A 25,161-nucleotide genomic window follows, 5' to 3' on the forward strand; every position below is an offset into this window, starting at 1 on the left:
TTATATAAAGGTTTTAAAGAGCCAATAGAATATTAATTAAGTTGTAATCTTAATGTTTTATATCAGTGTAGAAGCATCGATCTTTTAAGCTTTGAGTTTTAAGTTGAGCTTGTACACGAATAAATCAGATTTATTATCCGCATTTGCTTATAGATATAAACTCATTATTTCTTTTTTATAAGTTATTTTATTCATCCTGTTATTAAAAAAATATTTTATTGTACGCATTGCAGTAGCACGTAATTGGTCATCAGAACATCGTTGTTCAACTTTTTCCGCGCTTTCATTGCCACATATTGCAGTTGCGCGTATATGTCTTAAACAAATAAAAGTTTATTGTTTAAAATAGCACAGTTGACCTAAAAATGGCAGCCAGAGTAACACGAGCAAATGTCACGTCGCTATTGTTGTTGTTTATGTTTTAAAGTATAGATATTTTACTTAATATAAATATCTACAGCCTGCAATATAGCTTTCTATTTTATATTTATTGTCATTTATGCCTAGTGCTTTCTCTATTACAATATATTTTACTTTGATTTTATTTATAAGAAAATCTAACAACTTGTTTATGTACGTATGAGCTTTATATTTATTAACATTCATTCAGAATAATCATTTTATTGCCTAAAGCTTTGATAACCACCTTGTATCGGAGAAAAACGTAAGTGATGTTTTAAAGACATACAAATGGCAGATGTTTACTGAAACCTGAACCGCAAAGCAATGTCAAATAAAGGGACATTTTTTGCCAGTAGGTTCATTACATCTGTCTAGTGACAACTTTGAAATCTAAACTATATTCGTTTTTAAATAAAATAAATATTTCCAAATCTTACCTCACTTACAGTCGCAAATAAAAATAGATTACTATTTTTATGTACAGCTACTTTTGAATGCAAAACTAATTTCTTTTACTCGTAAAGAATTAACATCGTACTGATAGCAATAAAATAAAGCACAATAATTGAATTAGGAATATATTTTTAATAAACACTTTATTTCTATTTGTATAGTTTAACCAGCAATGACCGCTAAACAAGTAAAAGCAGGACGCATAAAATGCAATAAATAATTGTTTGCACAAATATATTTTATATAAATTGACACTGTGACCAAAATACAAAATCTATTAATCTACTTGCACTCACAACAATTGATTGTACACACATCAAAATGATAGCTGCATATCCAAAAACAATCAGCTAATGAAATGGCAATGTAGCAAACTGTGTAAAAGTAGCGAGGTATGTGTGTCTTTTTTATTTTTTTATTTAGGATATCACTTTTTTATATTGTTACTATATGTGCAGAATTTAACTTAATATATAGATCGACAAAAACAAACTCTTTGTTACAAAAAAGTGGTAGGAAATAAAATGGAAGTACGTGTCCAGCAATTTTAAATAATACCAACTTGAATATAAGAAATATGATTGTCAAAAAAAATATGATTTTAAAATATACACAAATAGTGATTTGTGAATATTTAAAAATATACAAAAAATAAGGTGAGGTTTTCAATATGTAATTTTATAACCCAACTTATTTTAACATATTATTCAATACATAAAAAATAAATATGTACCTCAATTATTATTTTTTACCTCAACCAATATTATTATTTTTTAAGAAATCATGGGTTTTTATTTATTTTTTACGGCTCTTTTTAAAAAACAATAAAAAATACAACATCTAAAATGTTCATTCAAATTCCTTATTTTCGTAAAAACATTTATCAAACGCCTTTTCAATGCTTGTCTGTCTTTTTACAGATTATTAAAAAGATCGAGGTAACACTCTGTAAGGAATGAATAAGAAGCAAATAGTAATTAATACTATCCTGACCATTTTAGTGCATCCTGTATCAAAACGTTAAGATTAAATACCTTAAACGACTCTAGAGGGAAAATACTTAACTACCCCATTCACTCGGCTTCGATGACACGGGATGAATTAACAAAAACGCCAAAACTTTGTCGTCCACTCAAAAGCTGTTTGCTCATAATGTATTTTTCACGACGGGATAATGGTCATCGTTTGCGTAATAATGTAAATAAATAAAGCGCCAGTCATAAACTTATTTTATACCTCCCGATCATACGTCAAACAACACGCGTCCGCAGCCCTGAGCTCTTGCACGGTGTCCCCTGCGAAACTTTTTAATGTCTCAACACGCAACGACCCACTATAAAAAGTAACAAATAAAAACTACGCCTCGGCAATTTTCAACTTCGACGAGTAATTTTTGAACTTTCTAGATTAGAGCCATCATCTGCGAAAGTTATATTACATATATACATATACAGTGTGAATATTTTTTCCCTACAAACAGATGATATTTTTCTCGTATTTTTAACTCATTCGCCTCTCTATCTAGATTTATTCATTACATAACATGTACATACATAAATATATATGTACATACATATATGTACATATACATATACATATATGTACATATACATATACATATAAGATTTGATATTGTTTCATTTTCGAGAAATTTAAAAAAACTTAATCTTGTAAATTATCAAGGTCTTAATATAATAACAGTTTTTAAAAGTTAATTTTACTTTGATGTATCATAAAAAATTATGTCTGTTTTTTCAATTTGCTGTAATTATGAAAATAAATATTCAGAATATATAACAATATATTTTTGCATTAAACGTTTTAATAGGTGTATCTATAATTATAACAATACGGTTATCACCCGCGTCTTTCCACAGTCCCTTATGGTTTTCGAAGGCTTTCACGAGGTCCCTAGATACCAATATCCAAAGCGATGTTGTCTATGTACATTGACTTTTAAAAAGCGTTCGAAAAGTTTGTAACTAGCTACTTCTTCGGAAAATAAACAACCTTTTTTAAGCTTCTTCTTAAGTTACTCGTCGCTCCGACAAGTATTTTCCATGTTTCGGAGTTCCTCATGGGTCTAATTTATGTCCGATGCTATTCCTTTCGTTTATCAATGATGTAAATTCAATGGTTGAAATAGCGTAGTCCGTGAGATCTAGACTGGTAACCCAAAGGTCGCGGATTCGAGCCACGGTATTACACTCGAATTTTTATTTATAAAAATGCGCTAATATTAAAAAACGGCACAGAGCTGCAAAGTGACATCTATTGATTATAAATTAAAATACTTATAATGATTCATAATAATTTATATAGATGTCACCGATTGTCAGACTAAAAAGTCTAATGCTTAATACTCACTTGTAAGTATTCATTGTAACTGATTGACTGATTCATTAGACACAGATATATCATGTTGTAACGCATTGGACTTACGTATGTCAGGTTACAACGAAAGATTTAATAGTAAATTTTTTTTTTAATGTGTCAGTGGGGTTGCGTTTGTACATGCTGTTTATAATGATTAGAATTTCCTTTTCAAAAATCAAGAAATATATGATTAAGATAAAAATACATCAATCAATATATTTATATTTTTTTATAAATTAAAAATACAAATTCGCAAATATTTATATAACTTTGAATTTAATTTATTTCCGTTAAAATATTTTTTTGTGGGTTTTATTACTCATGCTGGTTTTAATTATAAAATACTTTTTATTAAAATTTTCTAAAAGGTTTAACAAGTTGAAAATGTATATTTGCTACTCTGGTCTTTTAAATAAGTAATAATTTAAAATTTAAATTATTTAATAACTTTTTATAGCCGTACCTAATAATATTTAACTATAAACATATTCCGCTCAATTATCAAGAGTGGACCGTACGTCGAAGATATTGAATAATTTATCACAATAATTTGTGAAACAATTAACGTTCATGAATAATAAACGTTGAAATGTAGGAGTGAATCGTTACGATAATTGTCATTTCGTATATTCACAACTGGCACAATAAATATTTTTTGTCCTCGTTATCATTCCGTTAAACGAGCGAACGGGAGGCATTAGGGCGGAAATTCACACGCGCAAGGTTAAAGGCGAAATCTCGAAACTATGATTGTCACTAATTGGCAATTTGGTTAAACGTTTGCATATACATGTAAAAGGTTTTGTATACGCTTTAGCGTCCTGGTAACGGGTTTCGTCGTCGTTAGAGGCCGTTACAAGTCGTTTGCGAGCCATTATGCGAAATGGCTTTGAATTCCATCTTAAAGCTCGCGGCGCTGAAGACTAACAACGGTTTAATGCTTTTCCCGAACCTCCCTTTATGTTTGACTTAAAAATCCGTAACGTCTCAAAGGATACCCACCCACACTCGAGAAGTTTTCCCGACTTTTGAATAAACTTTTGCGCGGGGAGTAAATTAATTTTAATTGCAACTTACGGTAAAAATATGTCAGAGACTAAATTGCGCATCAGTCAGTGAACACTTATGTAATGAAGGTAGTCATTAAAAATAATTTAAAATAATAATAGTTTTTAGTTAATTTAAATTTATTTAAATTAATTTCGGTTAGAATCTCTAAAATATTATATAATACTTATAAATTTTTTGGCCAACTAGTATTTAATAAGAATAAAATTTATATACTAAATATTAAATACTTATTGCTGTTGTGAGGAATCATTTTTTGTATATATGTATGTATGCGAAAAAAGTATTAAACGTTCATTATTCTTTCGAGGTACAACTTGTGTAAAATTCATTTTATACGAGAAAAATTTTAAGAGTAATTTCCATTAAGGTCTTGATTCAACGAGAAACAATATTTTTTATACCCTCTTGGAAAAACTTTAGTGGAGTACTGTTTACCTACTCATTACTCGCTATGTTCACTTCGATAAATGCTTAAAAATAATTACTCCACAGAGTTTAAATTAATTTATACGAATAACTTACAATCACTAGACGCTTAATCAGGGCAATTATAAATATGTGGTCGTAATTACTATCCTGAGATGTTCGTTCTTACATGAAGTCAATCTAAATCCACTGTCACTATTCTCGTGATCTTTTCTAACTATGTTCCAAGATCATTGGACTCTGGTGTACAAGTGGACGTTATATACACAGATTTTGAAAAGGCGTTCGATAAAGTTAATCATGATTTACTTGTAAAAAAATGATCTAATTTCGGGTTTTCTGAAGGTCTTATAAACCTATTCTCAAATAACTTGACCAATAGATATCAGTTCGTCAAGTATAAAAACTCTTTTTCAGAACGATATAAGGCCTCTACTGGAGTACCTCAAGGATCCAACTTGGGTCAATTGCTGTTTTTATTGTTCATTAATGATATAGAAACAGCAATGCATCATTCAATTTTTTTATTATATGCAGATGATTTGAAAATGTAAACGGATATGTTCTAGACATATCTTCCTTTACTAAGGATTTAGGTGTGAGTTTCTAAGAACGTTGGAAATTTAGCCAGCACATTGCAGAGATTAAAAATGGTCGCAGGCGTAATAAATTTAAGCTGTAAAAAGTAAAGCGTGCTTTTATTCTGGGAGCGCTGAAATACGTTTCTTGGTCAACTCGTAGAAGTTTTTATATAATTAAACACTTCTGTAAATTGCTCAAGGGCATCGTAGACAACCCTTCGGTGCTCGAGCAGCTCCAAATGTGGGCTCCGGAAGGAGATTATAGTTCTCGGTCGCGTCCACTTTTCTTGCCAATAAAGTCTAGAACTGGACTACTTGTCAACTCTTTTCTGATAAAGGCCGTTCTTCTGCACAATACTGTGCAGAAGAAGATATTGACATTTTCTTGTGCACAGAGTTTTGGTTCAATTCGCGTGGGACAATTCACACCTCTTGAGGTGATTTGTGTCTGTTCTTTTATCTTGTTTTCGTGTTTTTACTTATATGTGTGTGTGCGTATATTTTTTTTTTTTTTTTTTTTTCGATTAAATTAAGACCATCGTGGCCTAACAGGTTACCCCAATGCGCCACGATGGTCGAAAGCAAATTATAAATTTATAAAACATAAAAAAACGTATATATATAAATAAATATAACAATACTTAAACATAACAAAAAAAATTATAAAATATTAAAATTAAAAGATATAAACCGGATCAGATCCTCGTAGCTAACATTAAATAAATCAATTTTCAATGCCAGCGTATTAAGGAGCCGTATGGCCACAGCTATAGGCGAGTCGGCAAGTGCGGATGTCCTAGCCCTAACTGCCATCAAAAGAGGTCTCGATCGTGATTCTCGAAAATGTTCCGGAACCCAAAACTGGAATTCCTCGAGAATAGCTGGATTGTCGACAGCACCTTTTAGTAGTTTGAAAAAATGCTTAGCGACATACAGCTTTCTGCGAGAACTCAGCGAATCATATCCCAACGCTCCTAAAAGAAAGGCGCTGGGATATAAGAACGGATAATAACCAAATGTCCTTTTGTAAAGGTATCTTAAATACCTTTTTTGAATTTTTTCTACTAAAAGGGAATATTTGGCTATTCGGGGATTCCAAATTATAGATCCCGATTCAAGAATGCTACGAACTAAGGTGTCATAGAAGATGCGAATAACTGACGGATCGTCAAAGTGAAAGGCATTCCTCATAACATAGCCGAGCATCTTGGAAGATTTATCACAGACGTCGTGTATGTGTAGAGAGAACCTCCATTTGCTCTCGAAAGTGATTCCGAGATCTTTAATGGAAGTTTCTCTAGTCAAAATGTTACCACCGAGATGGTAGAAATAAGCTGATGGCGAACGGGATCGAGAAAATGACACAGTATGGCACTTTCCGACACTAAAGGGCAGACGGTTAACGGAAGCCCATCTCCACAGAGAGTCTAAATCACTTTGTAAAGAGGAGTCCGCAACAGATCGAATGCATTTATATAATTTTAAATCATCTGCGTACAGAAGAAAACTTGAATTTTTAATTGCTGTATTTATGTCATTAATAAATAACACAAAAAGCAGAGGTCCCAGATTGGATCCTTGAGGAACCCCCGAATGGGTAAAATATTCTTTTGATAATCGGCCACCATAGGTTACAAACTGTCTACAATTGCTTAAATAACTCGAAAATAACAGAGTTAAATTATCTGAGCAACCGAGGTTCGACAATTTTTTTTAATAATAACGTATGACAAACTTTGTCAAAAACTTTCTCAAAATCTGTATACACGACGTCTACTTGAATTCCGTCATCGAGAGAAGTTGTCACCGTTTTGGTGAACGACAGAAGATTAGTAACAGTGGAACGGGCAGGACGAAACCCGTGCTGTTGGTCTAATAAAACTTGCTGAAAGTGATTGTAGAGATATTTATGAATTATGAGTTTGTATTTATGCATGCGTATATGTGTACATTTTTTAATGTATTTTAAAATTGTAATATAATAATATGTTAACCTGTCAAGTCACGATCGTCATAATTTTAATAAATTTTCTGTTCTGACCCCAAGAAAAAATTATATACAGCAACAATATTAATATGGTTAAAATCAGCTTTGATAGTCTAAAAAGCACTGTTCTTCTATTGGTCAGCAGATCCACTCATAATTTATTTGCTTGAACCATTTTCAAATATACTTTATATACAAACAACTGAATATATATAAATTGTATATACAACAGCTGAATATATATATAATAAATCAATATTAGTCCACCAATTGCCAGAACCAAGTAAACGTTTCTTCCGATTTTTTTTATTATTATTGTATTAAAATTGTAAAATCCTAAATATATATTAATGTATCGTTGTTTTTATTGTTTCAGGGCTTCGAACATCTATAACCATACTGAACTGCCTCCTGGCAAGGCAGCTATGCTTCGAGGACGCCTCCTGCTCGGCAATCCTGGAAATTATACCCAGGGTGTGCGGATCCGAACTCGGTATGATAAAGAGGCGCACACGCGCACATTTTTCACGGCAATTACTAGACACATAGTACAATATGCGAAAAGTGTTACGGCGACGAACACCCATATAAATTTTCGCAATAGGCGCATTTGGCTCCGGGAATCTTGGCCATTCGCGGCTCGGCTTTGACGCATGGCTCCCAAGTGCCTCTGCGAGATGAGCCCCTCTTAACTTTGGCAATTTTCATCCTTAAGGCCGGTGTTCTTTTTAATAATTAATATCTCGTTGATGTCTGCGGATCTCTACGATCCGACGGGATGAAATATTTAAAATGCACATTTTCGTGCGCATTCCTGGCTGCCGATTGATGAAACTAGAATAGAGATTCTATTTTTGTAGCGGAACCTGTGTTAAATTATTGCGAGGTGCTGGAATATTCTAGTTTATTCATACCGTGATATGACATAGAAAATACGTAGGAGGTGTGAAAAGTATACGAAAGATATTCTAAAGCAAATGCGGAAATATCCAGCTATAAATAAATATATTTTTACTAATAAATTGTAGTTATTAGAGTTATATATATATTTCAATAATTAATATTCTTATTTTTTATTGTCTATTATTTAATTATGTCACATAGTTTTCTAACACCATATTCGTCAAAAATATATTGATAATTATTTCAATACATCGAAAAGCAAAATAACTCAACTACTATATTAACTGAAAATTCATTAATCTATAATTTGTGGCGAATATAGCGCAATGGATGAAAGCTTTTGTTATTTTAAACAAGAGATTTTCATCGGTAGTGAAATCGAAACAAATAATTTGTACTAGTAATTAATAAAGTACAATCGCTATCAAAGCGACGCTAATTGCTTAAAATATTTATTTAGTAATTACAATAAAAACATTACATTTCTAATTAAATAATAATACATAGGGCTTCCAACTTCTTCAATGTCTTGCACCCCGCAAAAATTTACCATTGTACATAAAATTAAAGTATAGATTGAGCACTTAAAAAATAGTAAAAACAGTCAAATTAATTCCAACCGTGAATATATAATTTATTGACTTTTTTATTCATAGTTTTGTCAAAACGCGATAAACATATCCTGTGGATTCAAGATATTTATAAATTTTATTTTAATTGACTAAAGTTAACAATTATTATATCAAAATTTGGAAACAAATCTAGTACTGAGCACTAAAACAAATTGATTTTTAATTGCATTTTATGAGTGGATTGGTCCATAAAAGTTTTCGTTGTCTAACATTTAAAAACACTTTTCAAACATTTTCCATATAATTAACCTTTAAATTTAGTATAAAAAAACAGCCAAAATTATTTGTTTTCCTGGTGTTTTAATCACCATCTACAGTGAACTAAAAAATGTATCATCAATAATGAAATGTTAATCATTATTTTACATAGATGTTTTTTTTTCTTTAATATTTTTTTATCAAAACTGTATTTTAAGAATTGTATTATCAATGATATTGTATTTTCAATAAGATATGGTAACCTATTTTTATACGATTTGGCATTATAATTTTTATAAATATTTTCACCACAAAATCTGACGGTCAATTTACTAAGTAACCACTCAAAAACAATAAATATATACCCCTTAATATATTTCGAGAAATTCAGTAAAGGATTGCAAATATATTTTATATCCTTGTGATTTCGAGAAGTAACACATTTTTTGAACGATATTTATAAATTATGAAATAATTTTATGATTGATTATTTTCTGTTACAAATAAAATTAATTTTCAAGTTAAATATTTTAACTACTAGTTAAAAGCAGTCCATGTCATATTGTTATTTGCTAAGGTTTGTCGATTTTTAAAAATAAATTTATTTTACAAATTTGTAAACAGGTTTAAGAATTCAAATTTCCTGTTTATAATACTATACTATTATGATTTCTTTTTAAATTGTATTTCAAAGTTTTAAAGCTTACTTACCTTTCATTATTGCACCTTCGAATTATTTATTCGCTTAAGATATTAAATAAACATGTTGAATCTACAAAATTAGTTAATAAATCGCGGTTATTGAAATATTGATACTATTATATTTTTGCAAGAACAACGATCAACGAAACGGGTGTTTCACGTTTCGTTTATTTATCGTGATATTTCGGCTGGATCACACCAGGCATCTTCAAACGAATTTACTGTTTCTCGAGTATACTCGATAACGCCACAATAACATGGAGAACCTATGATTGCATTTTACATATCCTTAGTTTTAATACACAAATATAACAAAAACTTGGTACATATTCCATAAGTGTTTTGTAAATAACAATTAAAAGAATACGTATCATCTTAAGCTATGATATTTTAAAGCAAATTATTTTTTGTATAAATTGCTACATAAGTTTTAAAATATTTTACTCTTGTTCCAAATGACTAACGATTTTGGTAAAAGTACTACTCATTTCTGAAGAACTTTTCATGATGAAACTTGTAACAATTTATAAAAATATGAGTATAATTCAAAACTAAAGTTTTTGTTTGCCTGATGAGATTAAGCTTAAGTTTATTAATAATGCTTAAAACATAGATAGTCAATTAAAAAACGAACAGATGTTAAGCATATGCAATATATTATATAATATAATAGTTTGAGGATGCATAGTCTTTTAACAAATGTAAGATAGAACACAAACATGTTGTAACAACAAACATGTTGTAACAACAAACATTAAGCTAGCATGGATAAGTATAACGAGTTTATGGAATCTAAAGAAAGAATTAAATCTAAACACGATTGTGTAAAATTAACGATATAAAACCCTGCTATTCATAAGCACATACCGGAATTAGTAAACAAACAAGGGGTTATCTTTTATCACAAAAAGCGTAGCCACATGTGGCGATAATGCCCTAATAAAAATATAAAATATTTTATTAGTATATTACTATGCACCCAGCATATGCTCTTTTATTCTAAATTTTATTTATTTATGTCATTGAAATAATTATAAATGATAAACAAATATTTCTATTATTCAAAACTTGAGCAACAATATCTTAACATTTTTTTAATATTAAAAAATATTACTTTCTAAATGCTCATTTTCATAAAATTGTGGCAATTTGTATCTGAATTCTTAGATTTATTAAAACTCATTTTCACTATCAAAAATTCTGTATATAAAACAAAATAACGTTTTATATTTTACTAATACCTCATACATTATCTAATATGTATGGCCTCCAATTTTTCATTTTGAAATTACATGCCTTGTTATATTACATTTTCTGTCAATTAAATTATATTATATTTTATATACCATAGAAACGTATTTCTTTATATTTTCAAGCCCTAGGAACATATTTTCTTGGCACAATAAGATGCTTCTCTTGTAATCGCGATGAAAAATATTATAAGTTAATTAATTCATTAATGATATCAAACTTTTATAATTAAATATTTTATTACTTTAATTAATTTATTTAACTAATTAAATTAATGTTAAAGGTAACGTACTTTTTAACTGTGTTGTATTATACGATACGTCTCTACGTTACATCTAATATTAAATTTTAGAAACACAGCTTTATCATGGTTATTAATGTACCGGAATATAAAATGATTGCAATTTCAAATTGTTTGCACATAATTTGTCAATCATTGACCACAGTCGAATGGTTGCTTCGATGATCAAAATTGATGACACGTAAATAAATTATGACTAAAAATGGTTGGTAAATCGCGTTGCTTTGATTATTATATTTTTAGGTACACTATGCCATAAATTAATGTGAATAAGCCTACGTTATTTCATATGAATTTATCAGAATGTCATGTAGAGATGAAACATGACGTTCATATATGTTTGTATGATAAAAAAATCTGTAAATATTTTTCATATAATAAAACAACAAAAAAGTTCAACGTGCAAATCCCATGTGATTGGCTTGTACATTGCAAAAATACGCAAATAATGAGAAAATACGATTCATCAAACGCTGTTACGATCCTTTAGAAATTTCATAATTAAGTTTGTTTTTGATAGCTCAATTAGTACGTATCTGTGTAGATTATTAATAATTTTCTTTCTCTTATGTTGACGTCTCGACGGAATCAACTTTTCGAGAAGGAAAACTTTACAATCTTTCATACTTACTATATTAATAAGAAAACTGGTTAGTTGTTCTTACTTAATTTATAACTGAGTCTTGTAATTTAATTTTAAAACAAATATACTGTATAAAAAGATTATAAAAAATAATAGCTAACATTTAAGTCTAATTGTTTAATTAAACTTTTATATATATAATAATAGTAGAATTTATTATACGTCCTTGTTACTTATTTATATTAACTTAGTAATATTAAAAATGAATAAACATCAATAGTTTAATCTAGAACTTATCATAAAAAGTATTTTAAAGATTATTCAATGTATTACAACGAGCTAGTGAATTTAATGGCTAGGCATATGACAGTTATTAATACATATGTTGATTATATTTATTTGTATCAGTATGTGTATTTTTAACTAAAATAATCATAATTTAATATTTAGTGTATTTGTACTACTAAAATTTGAGTTTCATAACCATTTTTGAGCAGCATATAAATACAATTTCATTGCCACCTAACAGTTAAATTATATTTTTGCTAGTAAAAATATATCTCTACCGGCGAAAATGTATTTAGATAATATTTCATTAAAACAATACTAATAAAAAAACTTATGACTTTCAAATTACTAGTTTATATTATTGTGATTTAATCCAAAACAACACAAAGAACTTTGTATACAAAGCATATATTTTTTATCAACAAGTAATATAGTCTTAATCCTAAAAGGGATTGACGCAACTGTTTACTTTATTTATTTTGATATACCAGTAAACAATCTTTAAAAAATGTATTCATTTAAAACGGGCGTATATTCCGTTCTTTAAATATATGTATATTAAAGCATTCTAAGTTAGCAAAAAAATGCCATATTTAAAAAAAAATTAATAGCTTGGTTGTAAAAAAATTCTTGTAACATTTTTATACTACATAGAAATGTGCATAATGTTTAGTATTCAAAATGAAAAATACCAAGATACCGATAATCAAAATACTGGTATGTTTTGGTTTTTGAATACATATAGGAGAACCTCTATGAGCTAAAGTAACTTAATATATATAAGAGAATTTTAAATACCTAATTTAAACGACATAGCTCTATTTTTAATAAATTATGAAGGTAATCATTCGTGAGATTAGTAAAATCTATTTAAACCTAATCTGTAAATACTGAAATTATCATTCCATAATAATAATACTGATCTTTCAGACATGAGAGAAATTAAAAAACAGATCTTTCATGTCAATAATCAGCATCTATCGGCTTAATATAGATCATACTGTGTTTCTTAATCTGTTTTTATGTATTATGATATTGCAATATAAACCTATTATTGTAATTCTTGCGAACGGTAAATGTAGTGAATTATTGAGCATATAACATATATTATATATACTAATGTAAAGCAATTCATTACAAAAGAACAATAATACATTATTGTTAGTAGATATTGTGACAATCGTTTGATACAGATTTTAATAACAAGCAACTTGTTTTAAAATATTGCTCATTAAATGTCACAATGCATATTGGACCGGTTTTTATTTTATAATGAATGCAATTTTAGCTCTGTTGCAAAAATCGAACCATGGGCTATTGTTATATCAATATTAACCCAACATTCTATTACTACATAAACATATTTCAATTGGTAAATTCATGCAAAATTGTATTAAAATAAATAAATAATATTCTTTTTCCTATCCTTTACTGATTATAGCAAAATTATACTATGAAAAACATGTTGCTATATATTCGATCCCTCATAAGCTTTTATATTTATAACATAAAGAAAACTCTCTAAAAATGTCATTGCTAAAAAAATGATTATCACGTGATATCGAGCACAATGAATTAAAAACGTATCCTTTGCAAAAGGTTACATTATAAAAAGATTCCTTTTTGCGATATTACCCCGCCAAACGGTATTCAGTAGGCGCGTTTTAAAAGATGGCGACGGAAATGTAGAACAAAGTAGCCACTTGAAATGTTGCTCGAGCACCTCTTCATTCTCAGGTTCAACCCATTGTGCCTCATTCTAAAATATGTACTACATACCACACGTATACAACAGGGTCCGTACATACACACGTACGTGTTCTTTATATGTAGATACAATTTATATATCGACCGGTTTAGTATCTGGAATTACAAAAGAGGCTTTCGGATTTTCATCCCAATGCACGTTATTCGATCTAACAAAATATACAGCTATAAAAACGGATACGTCTCAAAATGGCACCGTTCCAAAAAAAATAACGAAGCGCGTGCCTCCATGTAGAAACAGCGAATTACGCACACATGCATGCGAATAAAAATAAATAGTTATGTGGATAAATAGATATAAATGTTATTATTTCAATTATGGATACCTTCAAGAAAGTCAAGCTTAATGTGGGTCGTATTAAATAAGTAGGACGTAAATTTTAACGTTATTATAACAAAATAAATGTAATCATGCTACATATATTTTTCTATGTAAAAATATTATTAATACATAGTATTTTTATTAAACACAGCAATTAATAAAAAGTTTATAATTGTATTGCTAGTATTCAGAGTGTCTTTTGAATATGTTATCTTTATATGGTATTAAAATAATAGAATATTCATATGTCAGAACCAACAAGTCTAACGACTTTGACGTAGCATCTTGATTAGTTTAACCCTTTAATTAATGATGGGTTTAAATATATGTACAAATGTACATATACATAGGTTTTTAATAAACAAAACATCTATGGATTTACATTTATTGTAATTAGAGTTAGTTTTATACTGCATATAAAATTATACATAAGGGTTAATATCGCAAGATGAATTACGTGTTTATATTATTTTAAAATTCAACACGTTACTTAACTTTTTGAGATGTGAGGGCTTGCGTATCGCGCCTTTTCTTTCTCACGTCTCCTTTGTTAACGTTTCGACCACCAATGTTGGGTTCATCATCTTGGATGTATTCAAAATTTAAAAATCACACGTTTTTTTCAATACTTTTCTATGATAAATAACACTATATTGTGCTCCTATGACACGGAGAACTACTTCTGACAAAGTTTATAACTTATGCGGCTGTTGACAAAATATGTAGATTATTGTTAGTATTAGTTGCCAGCGCGTGTTTATGTAAAATAGATAAATCTGTGCAATAAGTGGCGACGACTTAAGAAACCCATCTTTGTATTTTTTTTACAAAAAATCAAAACAAGAAAAATGATTTTTGATTTTGTGAGACATCTAGCAAAAAAAACAATTGTAGTTGGCCCTAAGTTGATAACCCCTGCTTTAAAGGTTTATTTTTTGTCCATCTTTTAACTTTAATGATCATTGAAGCTTAAGAAATATTATTTTTAAATAAAAAAGTAACACTCGATTTCGCCTTTAATCGCTCTGTCGAATCGCAGATGTTTGCAAACCAATTGCACCACTTCTAGGACACGCCTATAAAATGTGTTCACGTCTTACAATAAAAACTGAAAGCGATTGATACCAAAGGGTTGAATAAGAATAGTATTAGACACAGATTTCTGTACTAATTAAAAAATATTTAAATAAACAAAGCTAATCTTTTTTTCACTGGCGACTAACTTCGTGCGTTATTTGCGGTATTGTGTGTTAAATTATTGAATGTTGAAATATAAGCATATATTTGATAGTAAAAAAAGTCGTTTTGAGACTATATAGAAAGAAAGAATAAAATAAATATCAAAGCTATTTAATTTTATGAAATAGCTTTATTGATAACAGTGGTTTTAAAGGATAAGCGATTTGCCACCCAGATCAAGAAACAATAACATTATTTCCGGATAAATTTTCTGATCGTTTCCATTGAATCAACGTGCTATTTTAGGCACGTAAAAATTCTTACTATTTACAAAATATTAAATAACAAAAAAACATTATTTATTATGATTATACTACAGGTAATACAAATTAAATAAAAATAAGTACCGTGACGGTTATTCATGCGGTATTTTTAATTCTTGTTTATTGTTATACTATATAACTTTTGATATACAATAAAATAGTAGTTTAATTTCAATTCAAAATTATATCACTAATTTATTTCTTTGTATTTAATTTTAGTTTATTGTATTATATATGTATGTATATATAAAAACAGTATAAGATTTGTTTCTAAATATATTATTTTTTTTACAGTGGCTTGCTCAACTGTGACCGTGACAAAGTGCCAGGCTGCATTGCGAACTCTCCAAGCATTTCCATTCTTTAAACCAACATGTCTCTGCCGGGAGCCGAACGTGGACCCTGAGTGTAATTCCTTCAGGGATTTCTTATTCGACCATCCCTGTGTCTTCGTTCTAAAGAAAGGTACACAATTTATTTTGCTCTTTTTTAACCACAACCGTTTAAAACGCCCTTACAAACTACAAACTTTTTGAGAAGCTGATCGGATTGAAACTTTTAAATGTATAGGTGTTGTAGGGCAAATAAATAAATATAGTATTGATATACTATTTCAAATGTATGTATATAACCTATATAATATTTATAAAATATATAGAATGTATAGATAAATAATCTAGGATTATTTTAACCCACAATTCTTCATTATATATGTATATTTATTAATAATAGATATGCAAGGGTCGCAATAATGACATTTAAAAATCATGTAAGCGACAATAGTTTGGCATTCAACTATTAACATTGGTATTTGGCAGAACACCCAGAACTGCACAATAACCACTGAAACTTGACAAATGCATAAATAATCAGTAATAACATAAGATTTTCGGGATACACGCATTACTACTACTTACGAAATTTTACAAACCTGTACTTAACTTTAATTTTTAAAAAGCGCCAAAAATTATATTCGCTGATATGTTTTGCCTTACTTTTGATTTTATTAAGAAATATGAAAAGTATTTAAAATTTAAATTAAACAATAAAGTTATATTAGATTATTAATATATTTATTCTTTAAATATTGACATATGTATTTTATTTTTAGCTCAGTTTTGACCACAGATAACAAATTCCAATTTAATTGCCCATTGATAGTGTGATAGACAAAAATATCATATACTCGTATCCGCCATTCTATCTTTTTGATGCTCTTCAGAAACATCAGTTTTTTATTTATTCCTCGGATGCAAATTAGTAACCGATCTCTGGCATTTCGAAAAAAACTTCTCGCGTGCTGTAATTTGGCGACCCCTGCCATAACAAAAAACAATACAACACACAATACAGAAAACGATGAATATTCACGAACGTTTAGCATTGATGTTTTCGGTCTGAAAATTGATAGATATTTTTTTCCCTGCAGAATTTCGATCACCCTTTTTCGATTCGGTTCACAAAGTGTAACGCTGTATGCCTTAAATTTATACATTTTTTTAATCGACGCTTAATGAAAAATGTTTAAACAACTTTTTCAAAAATTTGGCACGGTCGTGTTAACGAACGGCGAGAATATTAAACCATTTTCCAGTCAATTTGCGTCCCCTCCTTGTCAAAACTGTCAAGTGTCACACGGAGTCAGGCGACAGGTGTCACGTTTTATGCTAATCTACCAAAGAATTATTCTGTCACGGATGACGTTTCTATCTATAAAACACACTCGATTTTTTCGCATTAAAACGACAAACATATTAAGTTACGTAGTTATATTTTACAACGCTATAGTGGGTTTAAGGAGCAAAAGCAACTATTTTTTAGTCTTAATTTTTTTTTAATCCCAGAATAAAATAAAAAATATATACTAGGTTGTTTTATATAAAATGGTCGATAAAAAACGCTTTATTTTGTAAATATAATTATATTATTTAATATATACCTACTACGTTTACAAACATTGTCTCTTGCATTAAACAATGAATTAATCAATTGCTTATAAAAATCTGCAAATATTGTCAGAAGCTTTTTGTAAATTACTAATTATTGATGTTTTTCTAAGAAATAAATTCAAATGTTTAAAAGGTTACAATCTTTAAGGATAATTTCAGAAAAAATAAATTTTATAATTTGGTAATATCAATAAAATCTGATATTTTGCAGTTATTTTTTATGTAATGTTTTTATTTCTCTACAGCATTTTGCTGTAAGAGTATCACCTGGCTTGAGAAACGATTGATAAATAATTTCCTTAGAACACCATATTGTTCCTATATTTTTTTATTTTAACTTGATTTCAATGCATGTTTTGAAGCTTTTTACTATCACATTTTTTTAATTATCGTAGAGAATCCATTCATTATTATACATAATGATTTTATTTATAAATGGTTACCAATTATTTATGAGAATTAATGCTGAACAGACTTCTTACGTGCTGTTTTTTTTTTTTGCCTTTTAGTCAATTAGTGCGGTAACCATATGATATATTTTCCACCGTTTCTTTGGCAGCTGTGTGTCAAACAGTATCCGAACAACTTTTGATGGATTAGCTTTAACAAAGCAGATAAAGGTATTTAGCTTTTTTTTAAATTCATATCATTATTACAAATTTCGTGAAACAACGCTTAAAGTTCCCTTACTAACAGTACCCTCAGCAAACCCAAAATTAATATTACTTGTGGACTGCCGCAATATGTTTCAGTTTAAACGTAAAAAATGAATACCTGTTTTGTTGCATGAAACCCAAAAAACAAGTATGATTGCAAATAAGATTAATAAATATCACAACTCCCTTTTCACAATAAATTAAAAAATATATTTTCATCAACGTTTCGATTTAATAGCAGCCAATTTTGGACTAAAATGAAATCGGCCATTTGATGTAAAACATCAATAGGTTTAGCATACGCGAAACACTTCACGATAACTTAAGCAAAATTCTGTAAAGTTGTGCTAATATGTAATTAATGATATTAAAAACAACCTTTATTTATTTATTAATAAATGTTATTATTAAATATGTTTTCTCGCCTGACATCAGAATATATGAAAAATCGTACCACGTACCAATCTCCAGCTATTATATATATTACTTTATTTTTATTACAAATCTGATCATCAAGGTTTGACAGGTTACTTATATATTTATAAAAATGTATTGTATATAAATAATGCTATAAATATATTTACACTTACGGATATTATACTAAAAAATATGATAATCTAGCAGGCTATTATTAAATAAAATAAATTATTATTCATTCTGATGAATATCAAAAATACTGACTTATTTAACTACTATGTTTTAAAAATAAAAAACTCACGTACGATTGATTTTATTAATATAAAAAAACCGATACGAAATAATTGTATAATATTAAATAGCGTATAAAACGAGTACGAAAATATATTCCATAAACGTATTTTCTAATTGATATTCTTATTACAATTTCGTTATTTTTTATGATTTTGCTAAAAAATATATTTTTTTGTTATAAATATTATGGTAACACCATTTATTACTTACAAATAAAAAATAAATATAAATTAACCGAAATATTTTATATAATATAATTGACAACAATATAGTGTTAAAGTATGTATTATGTAAACACATACTGTTTTATATTTTTTTAATCAATGTAAATATTAATATTAATAAAAATGAATAATATTTAACTATAAAAATTTAAATAAAATATTAAATATTTCTCACAGTTGTTAAATGAATTTTGACAATCATAAATTAACATTTATGGGATTGTTATAAAACCAGCATGGTGAATAAGTATGGATGTTTTGTAATTCTTATCGTATCTATGAAATTGAAATAGTGATTAATATATATTATAACTAAACTTTCAATCGATAATTATTAGGTTTTTCGATATATTCTTATAAATAAATATATAATTATTAAAATAAAGCGAAGTTGCACATTGTGACGTCTATTAATTATGTTACTGATTTAATACTTGCTAAGTAATCGTTGATTGTGTTACCCCGTTGTAATGCATTAGGCATATTGAAACAAAATGCTCTCAATATAATAAAAAATAAACAGAATTTTTTCACTAAAAGTTATTTGAATTAACAGTAATTCATTACTTAATATTCTGATTTCATCAGTCTATTGAGCCCATTATTGCTTAATAATTTATTACAAACAATTATTAGTAGAAATTTACTTATTTTTCAATAAAAAAATAATATTTTAAAAAACAATAAATATTTTTTAAAAAAATACACAAATAATATAATTGTTTTTTATTTGAGAAATGATAATTGAAACTTAAATTTTGATAAATAAAAAAAGATGTATGTGATTATAATAATAAAACCTATTATTATAGATATTTTTATATGTGTACTATATCTGTACTGTTTTTATTTTTGCAATATTTTTTTGCCAATATATAAGCATATAATTTTTTTTTTTTATTATTAATTAATTTAAATTTAAGAGAACTTAAAAAATGATTTTTAATTTATCATTTATTAAAACATATTAGTTTGTAAATTATTACAGCTTTTTAAAAAGCACATACCATCTAAAATGAAATCAGCCATTTTTTCCGGAAATTTTCGGTTGAAAAAAACATATGAAAAACCCCTTACATATTTTCAATCTGCCGATTCCCACGCAATTAACTTCTTTTTATTTGATTATTAATGTATTCTTTTATTAACAAAGCAAAGATAAGGCAAACTTGTGTACATTAATTGTCTCTGAAGCCTTAAAAAGCATTGGTTTTAGTTTCGGTTTAGATATTAGTCCAAAAAACGACAGTTTATGTTGGTCTTTTTATATTTATGTATATTAAAAGTTGTAATACCATCATACATAGCGTATTGTTTCAATCGTAGTTCAAAAACGCCAAGAAAGTTTTAAATTCAATTTTAATACGAGCTCTCGCATATTACATCGCGCACATAATGTTTTGTTGAATATTCCTAAATCAAATTTTCGTGCTTTTTCTTTCATTTCCCAAACGCGTATATTAAATGAAAAAAAAAACACATACGGTGGGAGCGAAAAATCCAATTCCAATTAATAAGATCGCTCGGCGGCAACCGACAAAAGCGCTTGTGTTGCAAACGTAAACGCGTAATACAACATTAGGGGTCTGTAATATGATTACGTGATAATAAATTCAAAACGAGTACAGTAATATTATGATCGTTTAATGCTCGAGGGTTAATCTTTATGAATATTTGATATTTTAACCTTTGAGTCTGAGTACTGCCGGTATTTTGTTATTCGATATTAAAATTGACGCTTGCGCAATCTAGCATGAAAGGATTTTAAATTATTTTTTGATTCTCTCAAAGCGTGATTTTTAAATTATTTTTAATATTTTTTTTTACAGAAAAGGATCCGTACCCAGTTGAAGCTCTGCCAACTTGCAACTACGCCTTGAACGTTTGCCATACTGAAAAATCTTGCGCTAATCTCTACGATACCTTTAAAGGCGCTTGCAAGACTAGAGATGGCGATTGTCGAATGGATGACAGGTATTACAAATATTTTTATTCCAATATCTGTTATTATATGGTCGGGAATACAAAGTGTCAAAACGTCGATCACTCACACAATGTAATATGTATGTTAAAAGCGTGTATGTGTAATAAAACATTTTTTTGTTATTTACCAGTATATTTCGAAGTGTATGTAGGTGATGCGTACAGCTCCACTTTATATGCGTAATGTGGCGCAGACGATAAATATATTTTTCAGGCTTTATTGGGAAGTCTGTAGGTTTTCCGCAATGTTTCTAGGGAATGTTAATTTTTTTGGAAGGCTCTCTAAAAATATGTATATATTTCGAGGTTAAAATGTGAGCGAAAATTTAAAAAAATATTTTTATCACCATAGGTAAAAACTGTTTTAAAAAAAGAGAATGGCAAATACCTCTCAAACATTTGATATTTGTTTAAAACGATACATTATTTAGACATGTATACAAAACAATAATTATTTCACATAAACAAACATTTTTATTTATGTATTTTAGTATTGATTATTTAAATCAAATGCCCTATTTTATATATACATACATATATACATCTTTACATAAAATCAATTAAGTTATGGATATAATTTTTTTTCACTAGCGAAACTTTACACATGAATAAATAATAAAACAGCGACTAAGACACAGATTTAGCGTAATAAATTAAGTTGAAAGCTTAGTAGGAAGCGGTGAAACTTGTTTAGTTAAGTAAGTTATTTATTTCAATTTTATTAAAAAAGAATCCGCCTTGAAAGCAATTTAATGCCTAATAGGCAAATAATTATTTAGGATTGTCCTTCTGTTCTGTTTTATGTAAAGATACAACGAAAAAGTTGATCTAAATGAGAAAAAAGCAAATGCACAAATTTTCATAGAATTTCATAATCTCACTGATAAATATCGTGGTTTTACATTAAAATAAAGCTTGATCGTACTTAGTAGGCATTTAAAATAATATAATAATTGACATATTTAGCTAATAGAGAATATCATATATGTTCAACAAAAACGTAAAGCTAAAATATTATGCTTTCCATGCAAATTATGCAGATAAAATTATAATAAATAAATGCTTTTAAAATTATAAGCGCCTATAGCGATAAAAAATATTTTTTATATAAAAACCTCAAAATATATACATATTTTTAGAGAGCCTTTCAAAAAAATTATCATTTTCTAGAAAGAATAATATATGATATATAGTATAATTTAACCACTCGTTCCTTAATCATATCATCAAGTTATATATAATATAAAGACGTTTGTTTTAAATATGCTATATATGTACAAAAAAAAACATAACAGACTTTTTAATATGTTGATAAAGGAGTAAAAATAACTATAGTCTTCTTACGTAGGTTAGAACGAATTGATTATTGCGCATCCTTTCCAAACAAAGATTAGGTGCTTAAGAGCAATTAATACCTCGCGACAGATGTGCGATATCTGTTAAATATTAGCAATTTTTAACTAAATTGCTTAGCCTCAAGCTCTCATTTCCCTTCTCATGTCAAAGCTCTATGTTTGGGTGCCACACAAATTATCACAGTAAAAATATTGTATATGTTGACAACCAGCGGATCTTTTCTTGCTAGACAGAATGTTTGAAGCACATTGTAACGATCATGAAAAGGGGATTGTAAATAATAATCTTACAAAAAAATGACATTGGTCATCCCCTATAGCAGCAAACTTTTCTAGCCACAAAGAAAAATTACAACAGATAAATTTTATGCTATATGTGTTGTGGGATATTAAGAGTATAGTGTATAATGAACTTTTTTGATCAATTAACACAATAAACACCATTCGGTACTTTTAATTTAAAACTGGCTTAGAATAATTATAACCAGGCACTGATTAAAAATATCATCCGCACATTATATTTAACTATAATAACGATAACGCCAGACCACATGTGCAATCCTAACTGAAATAAATTGATTGGCCTGAAATGGGAATCTTTACAGCATTACGCATAAACCCTAGATTTAGTACCTAGCAACTAGAATTTATTTCGATCCCCGTGAAATCACTAATATATAATTATATAATACTACGATAAATAAACACAAGTTTGGAATGAATTTCAGAAACAGGTTATTTAATTTACAGAGTTAAAGTATTACTTAATAAATATTTTAAACACTTCAATCACGTTATCTATATTTATTACGTCATACACACTTTGGCATAAATGACAGTATTACATACCAAAAAAATATATCGCTTTAAATGTTTCTCCTTATACATCACATATATTATCTATTTATGATTTCATAATAAAATAAAATTTATTCTTAAGCAATATATCAATAGATACAAAGTTCAAAGCGTCATTAAGCGTTTTATAGCCACCTTCAGGTGATAGCATTGTAGAGCGATCGTCGAGATTAAGAAGAAGGAGCGCGTTAAAAAATAACTCTATTTAGGGTCACGTGAAAACTTTAAAGCGTTTTCGGGAATTTTCATTTCAGAAAAACGACTTTGGAACAAAACAAATTAGGGAAATTGCCTTGGGGCGCGCGAGAGGATGGAAAGGAAACTTTTTTCGCCGCGGCGATCACGTGTACAAAAAATGGCGAGTATCCAGCGTTAAAGCCTACAAATTGGCCGTATCTTCGGGAGGGCGCCAAATTCTCTTTAACCCTCAGTTAAATACACAACGTTCGTTATACAACAATACGGCGGATACGTTGCCGGCATGCTTTAGATGTGGGTTCTCGCGAAAATCCGCACGGAAGGATTAAAATTATTGAATAGAGATTATGCGCAAAATATGGGTATAATATCCTCTAATATGCTTTATTAATTATATAGAGTTTCCCATTGCTTTTACCAATCACGTTTACAGCCTCTGCCAAAATAATGAGGCTCCTTTATAAATATGTAATATATAATATTAATAAGCATACATTTAATACCAAATAGGCTTTAATTACAGCTACAATTTGTTTGAAATACTATCAATGTATATATCTAAAATATTTTCTGTAATTAAACTTCAGTGAAACGATTGATTTCTGATGATTGTGCAGGGCAATCCAAAGGTCACGTAATTTCAGCATTGAGTTTTAAATTTTAAGTTTGCATCTGCCATGCAACATTAGATCATATTTGATTATAATCGACCATTTTTTATATTAACAATTTTTGACTTGTATGCACTTACTATTCCCAAAAAGTTAAAACACACTGCTCAATTTAAATATACAAACTTATCTAAAGGTTGAATTCTTCCAATTAAATAACTTGCTCATTCTTGAAGTGACCACTACCACTTATTCAAGCTCTCTCTTTTTATTTTTACTGAAAGTCACGATTTATTAAAATATATTCAAACTCCAAGTTTTATTTTCTAAAACCTTCTGCTAACCGTTTGGGATAAAATGATTCTTGTGAATCCAATAAAATTTTATTCGCTCCTTGACCTTAACTTGAAACGCAGATTTTAGACGAAAACACAACCAAACAAGACGTCGCTTTATCAAGACAAAGCTATTTTAAAATCAATCAATTAGCAATTAAATAAAAAATGTATTATATTAGAATACGGAATAAAATTTAGTGGCGAATTATATTAGTTTTAAGGTATAATATTATTACGGTTAAGATTTTAAAACTGAATATTGCTACCATCTATTCGTTGTACTGTAGAATTTTATTTTTTGTGTCTCTCGAAAAGTTGTATCGCATTTAATCTAATGACAAATTTTCCGCTTTTTTTTCATTTGTATATTTTCCACTCTCGCTTTAGTTCCATTTTTATGTGCCGTTCACTTTTGGCACCGACCAAAACGTGCACACGAAAGATTCATATCTGAGCCAATTTATTAGCCGCAACAGTATTTAAGCCTTCATTTTTTCCCTCCCGTTCGTTTAAATCACGAACTTTCTTTCGAA

The 25,161-nt window shown here is 28.5% G+C and overlaps 1 protein-coding gene across 3 annotated transcripts in view; it reads left to right on the plus strand.

Moving 5' to 3' along the window:
• The window catches only part of Gfrl (Glial cell line-derived neurotrophic family receptor-like), a 221,967-nt gene that overhangs the window by 169,154 nt on the left and 27,652 nt on the right, over positions 1 to 25,161 (plus strand). For all 3 annotated transcript variants that reach the window (XM_088186464.1, XM_088186475.1, XM_088186486.1), the window contains exons 2-4: positions 7,673 to 7,789; positions 16,040 to 16,210; positions 21,115 to 21,259. In XM_088186464.1, coding sequence (XP_088042590.1) covers positions 7,673 to 7,789; positions 16,040 to 16,210; positions 21,115 to 21,259 — 433 coding nt within the window. The remainder of the gene's footprint in view (positions 1 to 7,672; positions 7,790 to 16,039; positions 16,211 to 21,114; positions 21,260 to 25,161) is intronic.

The sequence above is a fragment of the Plectrocnemia conspersa genome, unplaced genomic scaffold (genome assembly GCF_051122295.1).
Source record: "Plectrocnemia conspersa isolate PC_06_02 unplaced genomic scaffold, ASM5112229v1 ptg000001l, whole genome shotgun sequence".
Lineage (NCBI taxonomy): Eukaryota > Metazoa > Arthropoda > Insecta > Trichoptera > Polycentropodidae > Plectrocnemia > Plectrocnemia conspersa.